Here is a 19,647-nt window from a genome sequence, read left to right as displayed (position 1 = left end):
TCCCACTGAACAAAATAATCGCCGAGGTTTAGCAGATGTTGTAGTCACTGCAGGTTAGGAAAGAGTGACCAAGAGACAGAATGCACCAGGAGCAGGAAGAGAGCAACCTGTGTTACCACAACCCTAGATCGGACTTGGGTAACAGCTACACCTTGATTTTGAGGGCAGAGTGGAGGAATCAGGACCGTTATCAGAGTAAATTCAGTATCTTTCGTAATATTCCTACGTATATAACAGGGTGCTTTTAAGTTTCATCTGGCCATGCTAAAATATTTTAAACGTATTTTTATATTTTTTATTTATAATTTTTGCTGTTGGTTGTTTTTCTGGAGCAGACAGCATTGGACAGTCAAAGTGCCATCACATGGGAAGTTTCAGCCTGCCAGCTGTAGGAAGGAGAAAGCGTTGAGCCCTACCTTGTTGATGATTAGATGTGGCTATTTTTAATGCCTTGGCTTGTTCTAATCTGTCAAAGACTTCTGATGTGGTTAAGGTAGGCTCTTTAGAGACAATTCTGTGCTAGGGAGATCTCATGATTCTTACTGTATTTGAGTAACCAGAACAGAAGCACTTCACTTGAGCATCCACGTTCTTAATGCATTTGCATGCATTTGATCTTCCCTACGTGTTTCTCTGTTCTCCTGATGAAAATAATTAATCTTGTTATTTTTCTAAGTCACTCTGCAGCTTTACTGAGACAAGACTTAAATAAGGATTCTCTTTAAAGCAGAGCTATGTTAAAATAGCTGTCTGCCTATAAATATCTCATTGCTTCTATATTTATTCTCCTTCAGCTCAGCACAGGAGGTTCTACAGTATCTGATCTTTTTTTTTTTTTTGGGGGGGGGGGGGGGGGACTGCTGGTACTGTCATTTCAGCCTCTTATTTTAACTGCAAAGCTACTTTTTCAGAAGTACACCCAAGGTACCCCTTTTGAGGGCCCATGAGGCATGACTGAATCTCCGTTCTGTGTTTACTGCTTTGCTAGTTGTTTGCATTTTCTCTTCTGTCTTTGCAGCTAGCTGACTCATAAGAATCAAAGGGAAAGTAGATTTGTACTGGGCTCTCCTGTGAATACTATTTTTAGCATAACTTATTTTTGACCGTAGCTGCACTCTGATCAGGATTTTCAAAAGAGCCCAGGAGAGATAAATCCCCAAATCTCAGTGCTGTTCAAGCTGTGGGTTCCTTTGAAATCATGACCTGCTCATGATTACGGTGGTGACTTGGTATCTCCTAAGCCCTGGTCCTGCAAGGTGCTGCATAGAGGGAGAATTATGGCTTAGGACCACAAGCTCTGAGAAATGCTTTGCAAGTGTGGAGGCTCTCACTGAAGTCCATGCAAGGATTTGCCTGGCAGAGATTTCGAGGGGTTTTGGGGTATAAGGGTCACGACTGTTCACTTGTACATCTCAGTGAGAATGACTGTGGGAGTTGCAGGTCAGAAGCTGTAGTTTGGCCTGATAGGCATTTGGTCCTGCAGTGGTCCTTAGAGGTTAGTGTGGTATGAGGATGGGAAGGCTCAGGAGAAGTCCTCTGTTGGTTGTCTGGATAGAGACCGTCTTGCTTTGCAAGGAAAATCTCTTCTGTTTTGGCTTCCACTATACCTGAATGTCTTTTCTGTCCCGTAGAAAGAAAAAATTACTGTAACCTCAAAGAGAAAGTGGTCAGTTAGGTGAAATGACAGAATTTGAGAGTAGCCAAGAAGCCAGAGCCAAGGCTTTGCAAAACAGTTACCACAAACAAAACAGTGGTGAATTAACTGTTCTCCTCAGAATCAGCGCTATGCCCAGCCCTTTGGTTATGACTTGTATATATCCAGAGTAAGTTGTGTAATATATAGTTTTCCTCCAAAATTGTTACTGCTAGGATAGATATGTGTTAGTGGCTCTACCAGATGGGGACTCTTCATGGCATCTTTTGGAACAAGCATTAGCACAAGCACAAATAACAGAGCCTGTGCAGTAATTGAAATGCAGCAGCAGCAGAAAGGTCTTATGGGGAAAAGGCTTGGGAACTGAGTCAGTTTGCCTTTTTTTTTTTTTTTTTTTTTTTTTTTTTTTTTTTTTGGTAGGATGGCAATAGTGGAGAAAAGCAGCAAAAAATCTAAATAGAGTGGGATTTTCAACCTCTCTACAAGGTTTGAATGGCTTCTTCTGGCATAGATGCGCATTATTTGCTATTTTAAAGTCCTCTTAAGTCATCAGCTCGCACATTTTTGGACCATTGTACAGCACGAACCCTTTCTTGCAGAGTTCAATTTAACTCCAGTGGTAGTGTTTAAAACAGTGGTCTCCTAAAGCTTATGAAGTTCCCCAGGCCAGCTATGCATCGTGCCCTGCCTCAGGATCTGTGCCTTGGAAGCTGGCCTGAGGTGTCTTTGAAATTTTGAACCCAGAGATGTAAAGTTTCAGAACAAAAATCTTGTTGCGCTTAATGAACTAATGAATCTTTGGAGTCTTTAAAGCATGAAAATAAATGTGGATAATACGCAGGTATCTTCTGAAGGAGTTGTAAGCATGCTCAGTAAGTCCAGAGCACTTTTCTTTGATCTTGCCAATTCTAAAATAGATCTATGACAATAGGTAGATTAAAAAAAGCTCCCCACCAGATGCTTCACTCCATGGCACATGCAGCCCTGGCAGCAAGGATGAAGAGACACAGTAGGGCAGATGTTAATCCAGTTGTGCAACACACGTGGGATGCGCTGAGATAATAAGGTGAGGAGCTTGGAAGGAAGGGACCTGCAGAAAAGACTGTGCTTTTAAATATAACCAGAAGGAAAATAGGAACAAATCAGAGATTGCTGCGTCCAGTCCTCTCTTCGACAGGTGCACAAAGGCTGTGTACGGGTTTGTCGAGGGAGAACAACAGGGCTAGCCAGACGGTTTTATGGATGTCCCTTCCAGAGGCTCCCGCCTGGCTGTTAAATTCTCCTGCAGCAAAAGCCTGATCGCTTGAGCTCCGCCACCCAGCGCTCCCCACCGTTCTTTTTGCCACGTTGCCCAGTTAAATTATTCTGTGGGAGCCAGCTCGGTAGGGCTAAATTGCTGCGACAGTTGTACCATAGCAACTGTACCTGTCTGTGGCTGTCGTTGTCCTCCAGCTGCAGCTGAGAAGCTGTTGAAAAATAATCGTTATTTGGGAGCGGAGGGGGGGACTACGGGAGGCAGAGGGAGGCTGTAAGACAACGCAGTCCTCCTTCGGCGAGCGCGACGAATCCGTACGGACCGAGGAGGGGAAGTGCCCCTGCTAACGCTAGCCTTGAAGCAAATCGCTTTGAGGAACCGGATCTCTCGCGCAATGTTAACGCGCACAAAGTGGGATTAAACGAAACCAAATTAGGAAAGCAAACCTGATGCTAGCACCTGTTTAAAAATGAGTTAAGTAGAGGGGTATTAAAATTTTAAAACTTACCTCTGTGCTGTGATGAAGGATTTAAAAATAATAATGACTGTTTTTTTTTTCTTTCTGCTTGGTTTTCAGAATTGGTTTCTTTCTGTTTAGCATGCAGTCTAATTGCGTAATTACACGATAGACTGGAGTAGAATTTAGTGCGTGTAATACCAGCCATAAAGAAGAGCCCTAATTATGTATATCTTCTCAGGTAAATAATACATCAGGGGCATGGAGTGGCCTAATTACTGTTCTGAAAACCTGCCTAATGACTAATTTACTTGGAATTTCAGAAAGCTTTTGATAAGGTCCCGTATAAGCAACTGTTAAGGAAAATAAATTGAGAAGGGGTAAAATGTTTTGCTACATTTTTAACAAACAGTTTAAGCAATGGGGAACTGGCATTGAATTCTTATCTCGTGTCTTGAGGAGGGGGAAGGTCCTGTGGTTATGTATTGGTCTGGGGCCAAGGCAATTGCAGTTCTGATCCTGCTTTACCATGAGCTTCAAGGGAGGCTGCTGCTGAATGAGCCTGCTCTGGAAAAATGGGACTTAATATCTCTTTAGCTTGAGTGGGTAAATTTGTAATGTCCTGGGTGCAGCATGTCTATGTCTGTGTAGTCGGTGGCGTTGGGAACATTTACAGTGTTGAATATCTAAACATCTTTTAAAGAGCTGAACCAAAAATTAGGAGAAATCCAGAAAGAGCCAAACTCTGTTTAGTTTTACTACCCCACCTAAAAGGCGTTCAGAGATTGGAGAGTAAGGGCGATCCAAAGGATGGACCAGCTTCCCCAGAGGCTGAGACCAAGCGGGCCCCGGACTGTTTTTACACCGATCTTGTGAGCTCCCTGTGCGTCCTGGAGCCACCACCAGCACGCCGTGCGCCGGAGCAGCCACTGTGATACATGGAGCTAAGAGCTGTCGTTAGTCTGGAGAGCGCAGAAAGACACAGTGATGAAACTTAAATCAACAACACAAACAAGCGAGTCAACTGGTGGTCCCAAGCGAGAAGAGAGCACAGAGCTGACAAGCAGAAGGAAGGCAAGAGACATCAACTCATTAGCAGGAGTGTTAAGAGAAAGTGGATTTGAAGTGACATCCAGAAAACAGGGATAAGAGATCCAAAGACTTGCAGCTGGAAGAGGAGGGAGAGAAAAGAGTCCTGGCAAAACCTGCAAGGATGATATCCTGAGCCAGCGGGACAGTGAGGATGGGGGTGAAGGAAGAAGAATGGATTTGGCCAGGAGTGTCGAATGGGAGAGGGGAGCATTCCCAGGAGGCAGGCTGTGGGTGCTGCGAGGCAGCAAAGCGAGAGATGGGATAAGGAAGACGTGACCAGCAAGGCTGAGCAGAGGCGGATGTGCTGAGCCACCGTGGGACCGAAGAGGGAATGTGGAGGCGTGGTGTTGGGACAGGATGGAGAGGCAGGAGCGTGATGTTGCAGATTCCTCTCCCACCACACGTCACCCGAGGCACTGTCATTCTTCCAGGTTGATTTTTGCATGTATTTGTTGGCAAAGTGTCATTTTTATTTTGCCACCTGAAGGCAGGTCTGATTGGCCAAGTGCCTTGCTCTTCCCAAAATTCACATAAATTTAAAAAAACAACCAACCAAACCAACCCACTCTATGTGCCCCTCTACTACATGTAGCACAAAGAATTACCGCATCTTGATCTCTCCTTTGAGCACTGCTCTGCCCTGCTGCCTTTCAACATCCCCCTGGTCCAGGGAGCCCTTTGGAGAGCTGTTTATCCCTTCCCAGGGTGTTCGGGAAGCAGGCGGGAAGAGACTGTGTGAAAGCAGTCTCGGGTTTTGGCAGCTCTGGCTGACTTCCAGCCACAGCCTCCTCCCTCTGCTATCTCACAGGTTTGCTTTGGGTTTCTTTTTATTCTTGGAGAAACTGCAAAAGCATGTTTCCGACTGGAAGAGCCAAAGCGAGGGAGTGGAAGGAGGGAGTGGGTGTTTGGAAAGGGGAGGGGGGGGGATTAGCATGAAAGGGTCCTCTGCCGAGCTGCGGAGAGGGAGCCGTGGCAGAGATAAAGTGCGAGGGTCCTTTGTGCCTCGCCGGCGACATGCTAATTGGCTTTTCCTTCCTAGCAAACTTTGCAAACGATGCTCTTTAAGTCCTCGGCGAGATAAACAGTTGCTGTGGCAGGTGTGCCGAAAGCGCCGTCTGGATGTAATTAGACATGTTCGCGAGAGAGCACCCGGAGAAATCGAACAGCGCCGTTCGTTCTGGGCATGTCCTGGAGGGCTCTTCGCGCTCCTTCCCTCCCCTGCCGCCGGCGGTGCTGCTTCTGGAAATCCTTGGTCGCTTTCAGCCAAATTTGAGGAAGGTGGAAACCTGGCTGGTGTTAATTTGGAAATAGAGCCTGAGAAAAGGGGAAAGATAATGTTTGTGCTGCAATGACAGAAAGGTGATGTAAATCATCAGAGAATCTCCTTGTAGGAGCAGGAGGTGAGAGGTGGGCCTGCTGGAAAGCAGATGTCCTCTTCTCCAGGTCACACAGAGCAGCGTGCTTTTCTCTCGCACCTTTCTCTGGGCGGCTTCTCTTTCTTGCAGAACCAAATCACCCTCTTAGACAACTTCCACTTTTTCTGCTGCTTTTGCAGTGCATCTGTGATTTTGTCTCTTGTACCATTCACATTGCACGTTCTTTTTTTTTAATCCCAAATCCCTCTGCTGCCTCCACGGGTTAATTGAAGCCTTGCATGACTGCGTGAAATTGGTAAGTAGCAGCCGTGGCTTTGCAGGTGGCAAGCTTGAGAAATGGGAAAGATGTGGCTTTGGCAAGATCACCAGCACATGGGAAGCTGAGCCAGAACCGGAGCCTGGAAGTCCTCGTTTCACTCCCCAGGGTTGCTGCGGGGCAGTCAGCTCCCTGGGAGCCTCTGCAGTTGCTCAAGGGCTGCAGCGTCTCTTGGTGTTTGGTCCTGCCTGCCTGTCACCACTGATGGCTGGCAGCAGTCCAAGAGAACATGGTTTGAAACAGCCATTCCTGGTTTTTGTGGTCTCTTCACATAGGACTGAGTTAAATTGTGCTCCATATTTAAAGCCGTGTTTTAGACAGAAATCTGTGTTGTAGGGAAACTTGGTGTTTCTTTGAGACCTATGACTCTTCCTCCTTGCTTCACTGTAGTGATACTGCTCTGTCAAGCAGTTTTTTAAAGTTTCCAAGGAATGAGTTACTTGTGCTTTGGGGGGAATACGAAGATATGCACTATGCAGGGCAAGATCATGCCATCACGGGCGGCGACTGTCTCTGCTGTTACCAGGAAAGGGGCAGGTCTGAAATACTTGTATGCAGATGAAAATGCTAGAGGCATTTAAACTTCCATGATATCATGTGAGGCGTGGATATGGGCTTGAATAACTCTGAAATCTTGTCAAATGGGAGCTGGTGAAACTCCTAACCCAAGTAGGTAGTGACGCTTCTTTTGCGTGATGTAGAAGAGGCAGCCCACTACATCCATGAGCACAACGCAAGCAGCAACTTGCACCTGGAAATGCAAGTAAGGGACTCGTGTCACTTTGAAAGGCAGCTCTCTCTGCAGTAGAAAGGGGCCCTTCTTGCAGCAGCACTGGAAGTGAAGAGCAAGTAATTACTGAGGCAAGACCCCATTTTGCTGCAGCACCAGATCAAGAGGCCCCCAAACAAAGACAACGGTGGTGGGCAAAGCAGAGAGGAAGCGTGAAAGCCTGAAGGTCTGTGTAGTAAAGAGCAAGGAGTGCGCACGCCTTTGTACCGCTTGGTTTTCACAGGGGCTTTGAAGGAACAGGAGGTAGTTCGATCATCCAGCACATCTCCAGCAGAACTGTCCAGTGCAGACGGAGCAGTAGGTGAGGAGCTACTGCAGGAACTGAAGGACCAGACTTTTAGGCTGGCTTGAGGTGGGGACAGGGCAGTCAGGGACCTGTTTTTCAGGATTGCTCCAGCTGTGCAGCCTGTGTGCTGGGGAAGAGCCAGGGCACCTGAGCAGCTGCAAAGTCTCTCCAGCCATCATCTTTCCCCATTTCTGTGCCGGAGGTGGAAGCAGCAGCTTCTTTCGGCGTGTCAGGAGGCTTTACTCCTTCAGTGGCCACCTGCACATTCATTTGTTAATTTTCAGAGGTTACCGAGGAGACATTATTGATGATGATGATGATGATGATGGTAATAGGGGAGATAGGTGGCAGATTAATTCCTGAACTCTCTAACAGGATTTGAGCTAACAAGAGAGGAGGGCTTTTTTTTTTTTCCTTCTTCCCTCCCCCCCGCTCCTTTCCCTTCCTCCTTTCAGATATTTCCTGTGCTGGGGATAACAACACCAAGGAGTGTTAAATTGGCTCTGAATGTCCACCCCTGGCTGTCCACATTCTTGTAACGATTTCATTAGCTTGAATTATCCACGTTATTTTCTTGTAATGGGATTAGCCATACTGGAGTCAGCTGAAGTCCTGGAGCGGGAGGCGGGGAGGGACCTTCTGCTGGGTATTTCATTAACTCTCTCATGCAGGGGGTGGGACTGACCATGACTCAGCCCAGGGGCAAAACCATTTGGCAGGGTCCTGCATTCCTAAAGGAGGAAGAAAGAAAAAAGGGCCATTATTATTTTCCCCCCCCCCCTATAATCAGCAAATCGGTGCAGAAGCAGAGACTGTCAGAGAAGTAATTTGTTGGGGGAGGGAAGGTCCTATTTGGGGGCGATAGAAAAAAATAAAATTAAGACGACCATTGCAAAGCAATTGAATAAATTGTGCTGGGTTGAAGCGCGGCTCAGGCCTGCTGCTGGGGAAGGTGTGCAGCGTGGGAACGGCAGGGAAGGACTTGTGTCTCTTTCGGGCTTTGTGCTCTCTGCCCAGTGCTGCTGCTGGCGAATGGTTAGCTGGTGGGCTTCCAAGTGGTGGAGCGCAGAGCGGAGCCCACGTCCCGGTCGGCCTGGTTTTCTCACTTGAGCTCCCTCCCAGAGCTGCCAGCCGTCTCGGAGAGTTTACGCAGCAGCAGGGCTCTAGGGACCGTAGGGCAGCTGTTACAAATCAGCAGGAGAGGAGTGGGGAGAGGAGGAAATGGTGGCAGCAAGAGCAACCCATGAGAAGGTTGGCAGGCTTCGTGCTAGAGGTTTTCATGACCAGGTATCCAGGTGATTATTTTTGGAGAGGTTTGTTAAAGGGAGGTAAACTAGGGAAGGGTTAGCACTGTTCTATGCAGTGGGACAGCTGGGTATATTTGGAGAAATGTAAGGACTTTTGGTTGTTTGTTTTGCGCAAAGGTCTGCTCTGGAAATGGACAACGCTTGGTCTTTTCAGCCATTTGCATGGTTTGGAGATGTCAGCTGTGTTCCTCCTTATGGAGCTTTGCAGCCAGAGTCTTTGATCCATTTGTAGCTAAGGGCATATCAAGATTAAGGAGAGTGAAGGCAAGTTCATGTTTGAAACTTGAAAATAATGATTCAGTTTCAGCATTTTATCATCCTAATGGTCTGAACTGCATAAGCATCTGATACAGTCTGCGGTGATACTGCTGTAGTACCGCAGACCCGAGAGGCGCTTGGCTAAGAAGAGAAAAGGCCTGTCACAAAGCTTGCAGTTTAAATACTCCTACTTCAGACAGGGTGGTGTGGACGAGGGTTAAGAACAGGCAGAGCAGTAATAGTCAGAAGGTATCTGGCTGAGTTTTTTTGCTCAGCAAAGTGTTTGGCTGGTTTCCTGGTGGGCATCTGCAGCTTTGGATCTTGAAAAGTTTGGAGTGAAAAATGGTACAGATAGGTCTAGAAAGGTTTGTGCCTGTTTCGTAGTAGTACTAGGTTCCTGTGTTTGGTGGATGGAGGACGCTTTCCAGCTGAATTAGTGTTCAGCCTGATCTATAGGTGTCTGTCATGTGAGAAACTGCAGAGTTGTAAAACATGATTAGTAGGTGGTTGCTGGTGACTGAGGCAGCAAAGGCAGTGCAGTGGGAGACCAGATTTGGGTGTCAGGGTGAACGAGCGTAGGAAGAGGCTTAGAGGGAAGGGGCAGAAATTCAGACAAAATGTGATGGGAAAAGAGCTCTTTAAAAAAGAGGTGATGGAGTTAGTGACAGAAGATGGTGCTGACAGTTGTATGTCTGGTGATACTGAGGTGGAAACCTGGAGGAGTTTTGGTGATGCTGTTAGCAGAACAGTGAAGGAGGTTGAGGGAGCTGCAGAGTGTGAACTTTTCATGGACATCTAGGGAAGCAGTCATGTTGGCAGAGGAAGGAGCTTTCTAGAGAAAAGCTACATTCCTGTACTTCTTCATGCTTCTGCGTCTTTCAGGTTCTTCGTCATATTGAATGAGGATGTGCAAACACCTTCTTGTAAACAGTCAGACAAAGCCAAATGAGCAGTGTGTTGTCTACTAAGATAGACTGTGCTCTTTTTAACAGCAATATAATGTTCTATAATTAGCAGGCAAAGGACTTGCCTCCCCCGCTGGCCTGTGCTAGAAGAATATAATTACAATCCCAAGGAGTGTTGTTCCTCTGACCTGCTGCCAGCTAGCAGGTTAGATCTTGCAGCATGGAGGAGAAATCTACTTCTCTTCCCTCTGCTTAGCCAATAAAGTGAGGTGGTATCTGCAGAACCACTGGAAAAGTTGCCAAAGCAGCAGGGAAGTTGTCGGTATGCAGGAATGGCAGGTAGGCAGTGCTCAAGGCCCCGTGGCAGTGATGAGTGCCGGTGGTGGGGAGGGTAATTCTTACGTTCACACAGTCCCTCTTGGCTTCTTTGGGCTGATCCTCTAGAGCCAACTGAACATCTGTGTTTCTGTTGAGTTCCGAGATCTATAACTCGTTGAGGAAGAGTTGTGACTGACTTGATCTGTATCCATGTTGGTAGTTGCTCAGCCGGGGCCAATACAAGATTTTACTGGTTTATTCTTTCGCTTTGTAAATCTGGACCAGCATGAAACAAAGGTTCTAATTTAGGAAATATCTTGCTCCAGAATTTGGTGGGGCCTCTCATCCCTTCTAGCCAGTGGGGTAAAAACATGCCAAGCATGAGACAGCAAGTTCAGGCCTGAGCTCAGATTTTGCCAGCTTGGTTGGCAAGCTGCCTGCAGTGTGTAGGGAATGCAGGCAAGCTAAGGCTGGGAAAGCTGAATCCTCCAAATCCATCTCACCCTTCTGCCTGTGCTCTACCTTCCACCCTAACCCCGCATTTGCAGGCTTCCATTCGGTGAGTTAATTCTCTCTCCTGAGGTAGCGGCTTTCGCTGAAGCTGATGAGTGAAATCGCTGTGATTGCTGAGAATTGCCATTCAGACACCATTTTCCAGAATACGCAGGCAGGAGAGCAGAGAGGCGGTAAACCAGCTGAGTGCACTGCAGGCTGCTGGGTGTTTTGCAAACTCACTGCCTCCGCAGCAAAGTTCTTGCTGTTTGCTTTTGCCTTCCAAACTGCCCGTGCTAATCGTGAGCTGCTCCATGTGGAAGTTATTTACATAAAACATTGTGCTTTTGTTTTTGCTGCGCACCTCGGCTCCAGGAGCAAGTGAGAGAGCGCTGGTTACAGATGAAATCAGAGCAGCCCGGTACAGTGTGCCCCTAAGAGCTGCAGGAGTGTCCTGCCAGAAATCCAGCTAGGTATGCAAGGCTGGCACGCGAAGGGAGACTGCAATCTTCTGCAAAGTTAAGCTGGGCTAATTGCAAGCAAATTGCTATCTCAACAAGGAAAAGACTTTGCTTCTGTGACCTCCAAGTCCTTCAGCACTTAGGCTGTAGCAAAGCCCTAGCACTGGTGCGCGGAGGACCGTGGAGCACTTGGAGAATGTTTTGATGCAGGTGGGTACAAATCCAAGCTGCTGTGCCTGGGCTGAGCTGTCTGGATCAAAGCCAGTTTGAGTCTGGAAACTGTGTAACCGCGTTAGCTGCACATTGGGCACAGCACCCTGTTAACATGGCTGTACTCCTTTCGCCCTTGAAGAGCTCTGCTTTACATCCGGCAAGCTCAGGGTGTCCATGAGGTTTACGCCTATCTGTCGCCATCCAGGCACGTAAACAGACACAGAGATGTTCATCGTAGCACTGGAGTTGTCACTTGCCCTGGTGTACCGTGAACCAGAGTCACCGACTGACTTTCTGCTCCAGACCTTACGCTCTTACGTCCTTGGAGCTCAGTTTCTCCCTAGCACCAAGACATCGGAGCTCAGGTCTGGTTCTGAGTATCCAGTTTGGAAAGAGTCTCCGATCACTAGGGATTCACACACTCGTGCCAGTGCCACAGACTTCTCTGCAAGCTGTCGTGTGCAGGGAGGGGAGCCAGCGTGGCATGGCGCTGTGCTCTGCGTGAGCTACTCGGACAGCTGGGTGTGATGCCAGCGCTTTCTGATCTCCATCCAATTTGCCATGGAGAGAGGAGAGAGACATCAGCCTCCAAGAGGAAACCCCCCCTCCTGGGGTGGGCGCTGCGTTTCCACGGTTGTGGCGGCACGCTGGAGGATTTGCATACATCAGAGCTGCCTGTGCTGCAAGGGGAAGGAGGTGGCAGATAGGACAGCTCTGAGCTGCTGGGAGCCCACCCACCTCCCCAGCCATTCCCGGCTTTGGGGAAGCACATGTTTTAAAGCAGCTGAACTGGAACTTACAGATGAGCTGCAGTCTAGCTGTTCACATATTGACCTGTGTAGAAACTGCTTTCTTCCCTCCTGTAGTCTTGCTTGGATTTTGCCTGGGTGCTGGGTTGCATCCCTTTCCCTTCCACCGTCTCTGCATCCCGTGCGTTTTGCCTTTGGCACGGCCGTCCCAGAGCTCGACGGTTGCGGCCACGGCATTGATGCAGCCAGCATGGGAGCGAATACGGTGATGCCTGGCTTCCCTGTGTAAGACAAACCTCGCGCTGCAGGAGGTAATTGGGTTCCCTCTACCTTGATTCCCCTCCTCCCAAATCTGAAGGAAATAATTGGGAAAAAAAGAAGTGTGAGCCGCTGCCTTGTGCAGGAGAGGAGAACATTAAAGGCGCACTCTCTCCACTTCATTCACAGCTCCTTGGATGGTAATTGCTGTGTTGTGGTTTCTAATTAGCGCCGCAGTGGGAGGGAGGGTGTTTTACTCCTCAGCCCCAGTGGGGTCAGCTCTGTCTCTGAGCAGTGTCTGTTATGCCCCTCTGTTCTCCTTATTCTCCCTCTCCGCCTGCTTCCTATTGAAAGTTGCGCTGCAATTTCCTCTGATGGTCACGTGTCTCTGGGAGCTCTTGGTGGGTTTGGCTCCTGCCTGTCCCATCCTTCACCTCTGCAACCCTTGCCTTCAAATGCATGGATGCCTCTTGGCCAGTTCTGGTCTGGATTGGGTCCAGGTCAGGGCCGCCACGCTCTCTGCACCGTCTTTCTTTAGGCATGTCTCCCAGCGTGGAGTGGCACTGGGTTCTCACAGTGGCACCCAAGGTGTATGGTGCCCTGCTGTGACCTTGGTCCTCATTCTTCCAGCCACAGGAGCAGAGGATGGCAGGGCTAGATGCACTGCAGTCCAGCAGAGATCCTTGGGATGGTCACAGCAGGTCAGACCAAGCTTCAGTCCTGAGCCTGTCTCCACCTTAGAGTGTAGATATAAGCAGAGTATGGCACGAAGCTCACTTGTAGTGCCCAAGACACCCAGAAGGGAATGAAATCTGGCTGTCCCTGAGGAGGGCTACAACCTGCTTCTGATTGCTCTCATGCCTTCTGAGCAAATCAGGATTTTCTTTTTTAGGAGCTTTATAAAAGTGATCCTAGAAGATACACAGGGGTTAATAGACATTGTGGTGATTCATTGGAGCCAGGGAAGAGTGTTGGTCAGACAGGGCATTGGGTGAACATGTCTTGGGGACGTGTCTTGGGGACAGCGTGAGGTGACGTAGCACGTATCTAGTAGCCACCTAACTCGGGCTGCTCTAAGGGAAGAGCAATCTCATGGCTGTGGCTGACACTCTTTTCCTGTCTCTGCCCCGGCTCCTGTGCGAAACTGTGATTCCTTTCTGGAGCCCAGACTCCCTGCGGTCTGTGGCTGCCTAACTCCTGCTAAGCATCTCTGAGATGTCTTTGCAGAATTGCCCCATTCTGGGTGTCACGTCAAAGGGAGATGGTGTTTTAGTGCCTACCAGAGCCAAGTGTTTTCTAGTAAATTCTTTGTGGTGCTGCAAGTCCTGCAGACAATATTCTGTTCCTTTCTAGCAGTGGCCATGACACCGTTCATGTTTTCTGTGGTGTGATAGGTCAGAGCAAGGCCTCGCCTGCCCATGCCACCCACTGTCTGTCTTTTCTAAATCTCTTTGGGGCAAGAGCTCTCATTATCTGTCCCTTTAGCCCAACTAGGTCATCCAAGGTAGTACAAGGCTGCAGCAAATGAAAGAGCCAGCAGCAGAGCTCCCGCATTCCCTGTCATCTGCAGCCACCTTGCAGGAGGATCCTTCAGCTGCAGGAAGCCAAGCAGTGTTCGTGCTGCTCCCGCAGCCGAGCATCCCTGCTTCCCAAGGCTGCTCCAGCTCTACCGTTTGTGTGTGTTTGTTTGTTTGTGTAGTGTCATCTCAAAGGGAGCAAGAGGGAGGGAGGGAGAGTGAGGAAGGCTCTGAGGAGGAGACGTGCGGATTCATTTTGAGGCTTCATAATGGTACATTTACACACCACGTTGCCTAAGGAAATTGGGTAGATGAATGCCTGGTCATGCTGCCAGTGCACTGGGTTAACTCCCAGGATTTAGCTTATATCATTTCACGAGAGCATTTATGGCCTTTACTGTGTTTATTCCCGGGTGCTCTTTGGCACTGCTGCATCCCAGGCTGCTTTTGTGTATGTGCGTGTGTGTGCAGATTTTCAAGTAAAATAACACATCTACTCAGACCCGGTCTACATTAAATATTTATTGCCTGCAGTTTGTGCATATGCGTTTGATAAATGGCCGTAAGGGGAGGGGAGAAGAGAAGGAAGCTAGAGCTTGGATGCAGAGAAAACATCTCCTTTGTCTGGGAATTTCTCTGAAGGGTGGTATCTGAGAGGGCTTGTGGAGCAGTGGGCTGGACCATACGAGTTGTGAGTCCTCTTGCAAGCTGAGCTGTCCCTCAGGTTCTGTTTTCAAGTTTTATGGACAAGATCCAGGTCGATGAGCTGGGCTCGTGCTTTAGTCAAGTTAATTCTCAGAGGACACGAGCGTTGTGGCGAGGTGTCCCACAGACGTAGCCTGCCTTTTTGCTGCGCTGTGTCCAACACCCGCCACTGCCAGCCCGAACGCGCACCCTTCAGCTAAATGGGAACCCGCTTTATTTCCCTGTCCCTGTCTTTCTGTGTTGTTGGCACTCAAAAACTCATCTGAATCGTTGCTGGATCTGGGAGAGTTTCCTCTGGAGCAAGCGTGGGTCTAGGGCCTGATAGATTCAGCTGTTCCCCTTTATACGCTCAGCCAGCTTAAATACAAGCGGTTTTATTCTAGCAAATGACAGAGGTTAGGTTCCTGGCTACGCAATGAGAAGTGGAGTTACTAAAAGAAAGGTGAAAAGTGAGGAAATCCAGCCTGAAAAATCATAGCCAGCGTCAGCAGAGCAGAGCGATCGTACCTCTGTGAACACGGCGCGTAGACCAGGCGCCCAGGCACGGAGGGAGTTGTTGGGGAAGGAGCCTGCTCGCGGAGTGGTGTTCAGGCATCAGTGAACGCAGCGTGCTGCAGCAGGGATCTGCAAAGGTGCAGACAAGTCGCTTTTAATTACAGTCAGGAGCACCCTTGCCTAGTGCTAACGTCGTGCTACAGGAGATGCTTTTTGCCCGGCCAGAACAGGGTATGGGCATACAGGTTGGGTCCTTGGTTTCTGCAGGTTTCCTAGGAGAGGGGAATTTCAGCCGGTAAAATGCAGAAGATTTTTGCTGTGTTAAGCTTTATAGCGAGAAAGGATGGCCCTTGAAATCCCAGCTGAGTTTTCATCCGTTACTAGGCGCTTTGGACACGCGGCTCACAGGAAAGCGGAGTGGCCGCAGTGCTCTCTGCTTGCGTATATCTGTAATTGATAGCACCGTGCATTGTGGTTAAAAAGCTGATCCTTTGCTTGATCTCAAAGTGCCTTTACTTATTTTCCTCTGTCTTTAATTCACAGCACCTTTGGTGAACTGAAAACTGTCCGGCTGCCCAAGAAGATGGCAGGAACGGGATCTCACCGTGGCTTTGGCTTCGTGGATTTCCTCACCAAGCAGGATGCCAAGGTGAGACTTAAATGTGCCAAGTTCTCTTCCTCTTCCAGCTCTGTCCCAGACCTTCCAGCTCTGTCCCAGACCGATCAGACTAGAAGGCGAGGAAATGAGACGTGAGGCTATGTCACGCTGAGGGATTAGCCCAGATTCGGGCAATCTCTCTATTCCTCAGCAAAGCTGTAGTGAGGCTAAAACCCTCTTGCAGGCAACTGCTGAAGGCTATTTCTCTCCTTGTCTATGCTTGGATTTGCAGCCCATGGGGAATCTGGCCAGTGAAGGTGGGATATTGGCAAATTGTCACCTGAGGTAAAACTAAAACTTAGGACCATTTTCCACTTCTGTCTGGTCAACCAGCTTTTCACCTGTGGCCTTAAAAAAAAAAAAAAAGAAAGAAAGAAAAAAGAAAAAAGAAAAGAAAAGAAAAAAAGGAAAAAGAGGAGGAAGAGCTGTTTGGGCAGCTGAGTTCCTTGCTGTGCTTTGCTTTAAGGGCTGCAAGCTGCTGTCTTTGGGAGAAAGGGCTCACAGAAATGATACTAAGCACCTAGCTACCGAACCAGTTGGAGCCCCTCACACGCAAACCTTTGTCACTTGAGGCCTTTGGGGACAGCTGACTCTGGGATATGTGGGCATCAGGGATCACTAAATGAACGCTCTTGGTCCCACTGCCACTGGGTAAATCAGAGGTAGCTGACTCAAAGCGGGGGGAAAAAAAAAACCCTAAGAACTTTGATGCAGTAAAACTCCTTCTAAAGTGCTTTCTGAGTACTTTGCAAAAAACCATCCTGGAGACCTGAGCAGTGTTGCTTTGGAAAGAACAGTCGCGTCCTAGGCAAGAGAACACACTGAAAGAGCAGGGTAGACCCAGTATTTCCAAACACCCGGCTTTAGCATTGCTGCAAAGGAGGATTTAGCCTTGTTTTTCTGTTTGCTGGATTGATTGGATTTTTTTTAACCAGCACAGGGGTTTCTTCTGAGAGGCAGGGGAAAAGCATTAAAAAGATGGGCAGTGTTGCCAGCAGGTGGATAGGCCGGTACCCAGCAGAAACTGTAAACTGGGCCAGAGTGGGCAGAAGTTGTTCAGTGTGACTCATCTAGTGGCTGAGTAAACCTGAAATAGAAAGAGGGGGAATTATCTATCAGGTTTATCAGAAGCAAGGTGACAAGCGGGAAGGAAATGCTTTCGGCCCGATGTGACAAATCAGGAAGTACACGTCCCAGCCCCAACACTGACTTGTTATGGAGGCAGTTTGGGACATTCAGTGGCCATCTCCTGATACTCCAGCTGCACAAGGCCAGGGTTCAGGTGTTCCTCCTTGTGCTTGGAGACCCCTCTGGGAACAGCCTTTCCCTCTGGAGTTTTTCAAATGTTGAGTGTAACAGAAGAGCTGTAGCTGTGAATTGGTGAAGGATGGGGAGCAGAGGGAAGGGCTGTGTCTGACTTGCCTTGTTAAATTACCAGCGTATTCCACAGCCCTGTAGAAGAAGGAATAGGGCTACGTCTTGACAGAACTGTGGGAACGGCTGTGCTAGGTGGACAAGGAGGCTTTCTCAGAAAGGCTGCTTAAAGGCAGTGCAGAAAAGGTCCGCAACAGGCAGCTATGCCCAGGGAAACTCCCTTCTGAGCACCAAGGCCTGGGGCAAGGGGCTCCTGAAACCTGCAGGTCGAAAGTACGTTTTGCTTTAACCAAAAAAAGCTCAAAACCCTATTGTCGCAGTATTGTGATGTTTTTGCAATCCATGTGCACTTTCTACTGGAAAATATTTCATAATTTTTAAGCCATGATAGGCTGCAGTTCAAAAGCAGTGCTGTTTTCAGCCCTGCTGCTGGCTCCTGGGGTTTGCTCCGTTTCTGGAAGCGAGACAGTTGTAGATAAAAGCCAAGGGATGATACCGCTAACGTAAAGGAACCAAACGGCTCCGCTGACTTCCAGAGACTCCAAATTTTCAAGGGAGTGAGTGGAGAGAAAGGAGAGAGGAGGGAGGGAGTGAGCGTAGCCTATGTTTATGTTTTTAGACAGGATTCATTGATTGGCGATCACAAGGGACTATTAGATCATCTGTTCCAGTCTGACCTCCCATATAACACAGTGCATAGAGTTTCTTTGTTAGTCCTGTATTGATCGTAATTCAAACTTCCTTGAGCTTAATATGCATCCTCTCCGCCTGGGCTGGCTCGTTCGGCAGTGCATGGTGAAGTGAATCCTCCTGAAGTGTGGCTCTCTTCATCTGTTTTGGTTCTCTTCATCTGTTTTGCACATTTTGCGTATGGCTCTTTGCTAAAATGCAGTCTCTGGTCAAATTTTCTCTGACTTCTGGTTGATGCCAGTAAGGTGCTACTACCACTTGGTCATTCAGGCTTTGTTCTTTCAGGCTTTGTTCCTGGTGCTTTTCTCGGAGACTGAATCTTTTCCTGAGGAAACTTGTAAATATTTAACAGAAACGTTTATATGGGAATCTAACTTGTTCTTTATTGCTTGTTGTATGTTGTGTATGCATGCTTGTATGTTGTACTGTTGTTTAATATTCTCGGTCCCTGTCTCCTGTCCCTCTTCAGTTCACTTACGAAGCTGTTGGCTGATTTCAGCTGCACTGAACAGAGATCTCAAAGATAGGAAGTTCTTCTGTATTTGATGAAAATAGGCAGCTGGACAGAAGAGAGGCGTTCTGGTAGGGCCCTTGTTTAGGGAACTGCAATAAAGTGTGCCTTTTCTGCTAGGGAGCAGGCCTCCCTAGCTCCAGTGCTCAGGTTACAAGAGGTTTAAACATTATCATCACAGTAAGAGACAGAGAAACAAATGTCAGAGCAGCCTAGTTAACGCTGGACGGTTTTGCAGTGCTGCGATAGTGCAGGACGCTGGTTCGTATGAACCCAGGATGTCCCATCCTCCAAGTGTTGATGCTCCTCTGCCGGCACTCTTCTCCTCGAAGCTCTTCCCATGCTTTCTGCCCTGACCTTCCAAGATCTTCATACGCTGCTGGGGCTGACTGGGAAGCAGATTGCAAAGGTGTGGATGTACTGTCCACGGGAGCAAGCGTGCAGCGAGTGAGTCACTCTGTGAAAGATCACTTGGTGGGTTTTTCTTCCCTGCAGCAAAGCAGCTTTTCTTCCTTTTTTTTTTTTTTTTTCTTTTTTTTTCTCCATCCTCTTTTTGAGGGATTTAATTGTCTCACAAGTGGCGCATCAAGTACTCTCCATTGGCTGTCTGGAAAAGGATGCGCTGTGGATTGATGAATAGGATTCTGAATATTGTAAACACGGGCATAATTGGCTTACAGTTTATTGCTAAGTGAAATGAGAGAGAGGGGGAGCGGGCCTAGAGACCTCTGAGCTGAATAGCTGTGGACTATCAATGATGTTTTTGCTCGGAGTGGTAATTTGGAAATAGCTTATAAATGTCTTACAAAACATGATGTTTTTGTAATAGGATAGTTACGGTGGCTTTGTTGGGCATTTAAAGCCTGTGGCCTTCCATGTTTGTCTTTTTTCCTGGGCAGTTATGGCTGCTGTGGGAATGTGCACAGAGATTTTCCAAAGCTAGGACAGAGATGTGGGGCTTCCCTTCAGAAATCCCTGGTATTAGGTCTGGAAGACCTGTCTTGTAGGTCTGGATTCCTTGGCTCCCACTGATGCACCGCAGCCAGCTTGAGGAGAGGAGAGTCTGAAAGGTGCTGTTGTGAGAGGGGTGAACACCTGAACCGCACTCATCGGGCGGCAAGTAAGGTGCCACAACCGCTTGGTCATGTCCCTGCAGGGGAGGTAACCTCCAGGCAGGGCACAGGACACTGCTAGGCACCTTCTCCCTGCTCGACCATCAGGGCTCCCAATCCCATACCTGTCTCGTCCACAGTAGGGTCTGAGGCAGGGTTTGTTGGAATTAGTTCCCTGTGTAATGGATGGTGATGAGTTGGAAGTGTTTTATTGCCATCAAATGCAATTAGCATCCTCCTTTGTTGTATGTTGTGAGCATCCTTTTAACAGGCCACAGCACACATCTGCGCTGAGACAGAAAATGAGGAGGAAGACATGTCAAAGAAAGCAAGGGCAGGGACAAAGTTTCCAGAGGAAGCCAGGACAGCTCAAGGGCTGTAGCCCATTCACTCTGCCA

At 48.3% G+C, this 19,647-nt stretch overlaps 1 protein-coding gene across 4 annotated transcripts in view; it reads left to right on the top strand.

The window, feature by feature from the left end:
• Nucleotides 1-19,647, top strand: part of RBM19 (RNA binding motif protein 19) — a 105,117-nt gene that overhangs the window by 38,952 nt on the left and 46,518 nt on the right. For 3 of the 4 annotated variants that reach the window (XM_062589954.1, XM_062589955.1, XM_062589952.1), the window contains exon 22: nt 15,448-15,553. In XM_062589954.1, coding sequence (XP_062445938.1) covers nt 15,448-15,553 — 106 coding nt within the window. Of the gene's footprint in view, nt 1-15,447; nt 15,554-19,647 lie in introns of those variants that run through there. The other variant, XM_062589956.1, reaches the window with a different exon arrangement.

The sequence above is a fragment of the Rhea pennata genome, chromosome 17 (genome assembly GCF_028389875.1).
Source record: "Rhea pennata isolate bPtePen1 chromosome 17, bPtePen1.pri, whole genome shotgun sequence".
Classification (NCBI taxonomy): domain Eukaryota; kingdom Metazoa; phylum Chordata; class Aves; order Rheiformes; family Rheidae; genus Rhea; species Rhea pennata.
The sequence above is the reverse complement of the archived record's forward strand: the minus strand, read 5'-3'. Positions and strand labels throughout refer to the sequence as shown.